The sequence below is a fragment of the Mycetomoellerius zeteki genome, unplaced genomic scaffold (assembly GCF_001594055.1).
Source record: "Mycetomoellerius zeteki isolate Tzet28-1 unplaced genomic scaffold, Tzet1.0 scaffold79, whole genome shotgun sequence".
NCBI lineage: Eukaryota > Metazoa > Arthropoda > Insecta > Hymenoptera > Formicidae > Mycetomoellerius > Mycetomoellerius zeteki.
In genome coordinates, this window is record NW_017257819.1 from 1,102,013 (window position 1) to 1,103,299 (window position 1,287).

Genomic DNA, 1,287 nt, shown 5'->3' on the forward strand with positions numbered 1-1,287 from the left:
TTCAGCGACTTTGATTCGCCTTATCGCTGCTAATGAGAGCCGGACGTACGTTCTTTGATCTTCGATCGCTTATTAACGCTCGTTGCCATGAAAATTTTTCTCTCTTTTTCTACCTGCTGCTTCCCACCTGAGAGCTATTAAGACCCAGCGTATTTCACATATTACTTTTTGTTTCAATGTGACTGTAATAAACATCACAAATATCTATACATTATCTTACAATATTTTAAATATTTAATAAATAATTGCAAACTATACGAATTTTATTTTTAGGAAAATTGCATTTTCTATTAATAGTAGTTTCAAACCAAGAAATTAATATGTAATAGTTTCAGCCATGAAATTATTTACAATAAAATATAAACAGTCATTACTTATGTTATTTTATGTTATACAAGATATATTATTTAAAATATATATTATTTTTTTAATTCGCCACAGTGTTAATATAAACTGTTAGTTTGTTAACGTAAACCTTCTTTAAAAAAAAAAATGGTCTTAATTTATAATACATCATAATACATTATGTTTATAACATAGAAAAATCTCATTTTTTGGGTTACAAAGCACATTTTTTAACATTCATGATTTATGACGAACATTTTCTAATTTTCCCGACATACGGTTTAATATAAGCGAGAAAATTCAAGAATCAAAATTACCCCTCGTTCTGCCTGCCGTTGATCTTCGTTGCCCATGAAATTCGGCATCGCCGTCATATTGTAACGCAATCCTCGGCAGAAAGATACGTTCAATCGCTCGCATTTGGCGCCGGTTCCAGGGTGCGCGTGGTTGATGCCCCAACCTCGGACCAACGCCGCCGAAAGGATAAGCACCACGATACGTAGCACCATTTTTAATGTCAATAACATTCACATTTTGTTCTGCATATAATAAATAGTAATAATATGTATATAATTCATGTATGCACTGACAAGATCACGTGATCGCGACACGCGGTACCCCATTAAACACATTCGTGTCGGTAACCGACGGTCGACCGCGGTTGACTGGCATCGGCATCGGCTCGAGATGCAATGCCAAGTTTACGCTGGTCACGCAATGTCGCAGATGCAGACGCTCGGGTAATTCCGCGCCCGTTCGGCCGCACTCTCTTCCCCCACCTTCCACTTTTTGCCGCCGCAGCCGCCGTCACGGCGGGCCCTATTATCTTGACTCGACCGCCGAGGATTATGGGACCGATTCCGCGAGGGCCGCAGGCATAATTAGGAACAAAGAGAGCGCTGAACGTTGCGCTGTGTCGCCGATGAATTTCCGTCATTTTCC

General features: G+C 39.4%; 1 protein-coding gene across 1 annotated transcript in view; it reads right to left on the minus strand.

Moving 5' to 3' along the window:
* Positions 1-971, minus strand: part of LOC108729824 (frizzled-9) — a 13,217-nt gene extending 12,246 nt beyond the window's left edge. Inside the window, exon 1 of the mRNA XM_018459151.1 lies at positions 663-971. Coding sequence (XP_018314653.1) covers positions 663-872 — 210 coding nt within the window. The 5' untranslated portion in view covers positions 873-971. The remainder of the gene's footprint in view (positions 1-662) is intronic.
* Positions 972-1,287: the final 316 nt, after the last annotated feature.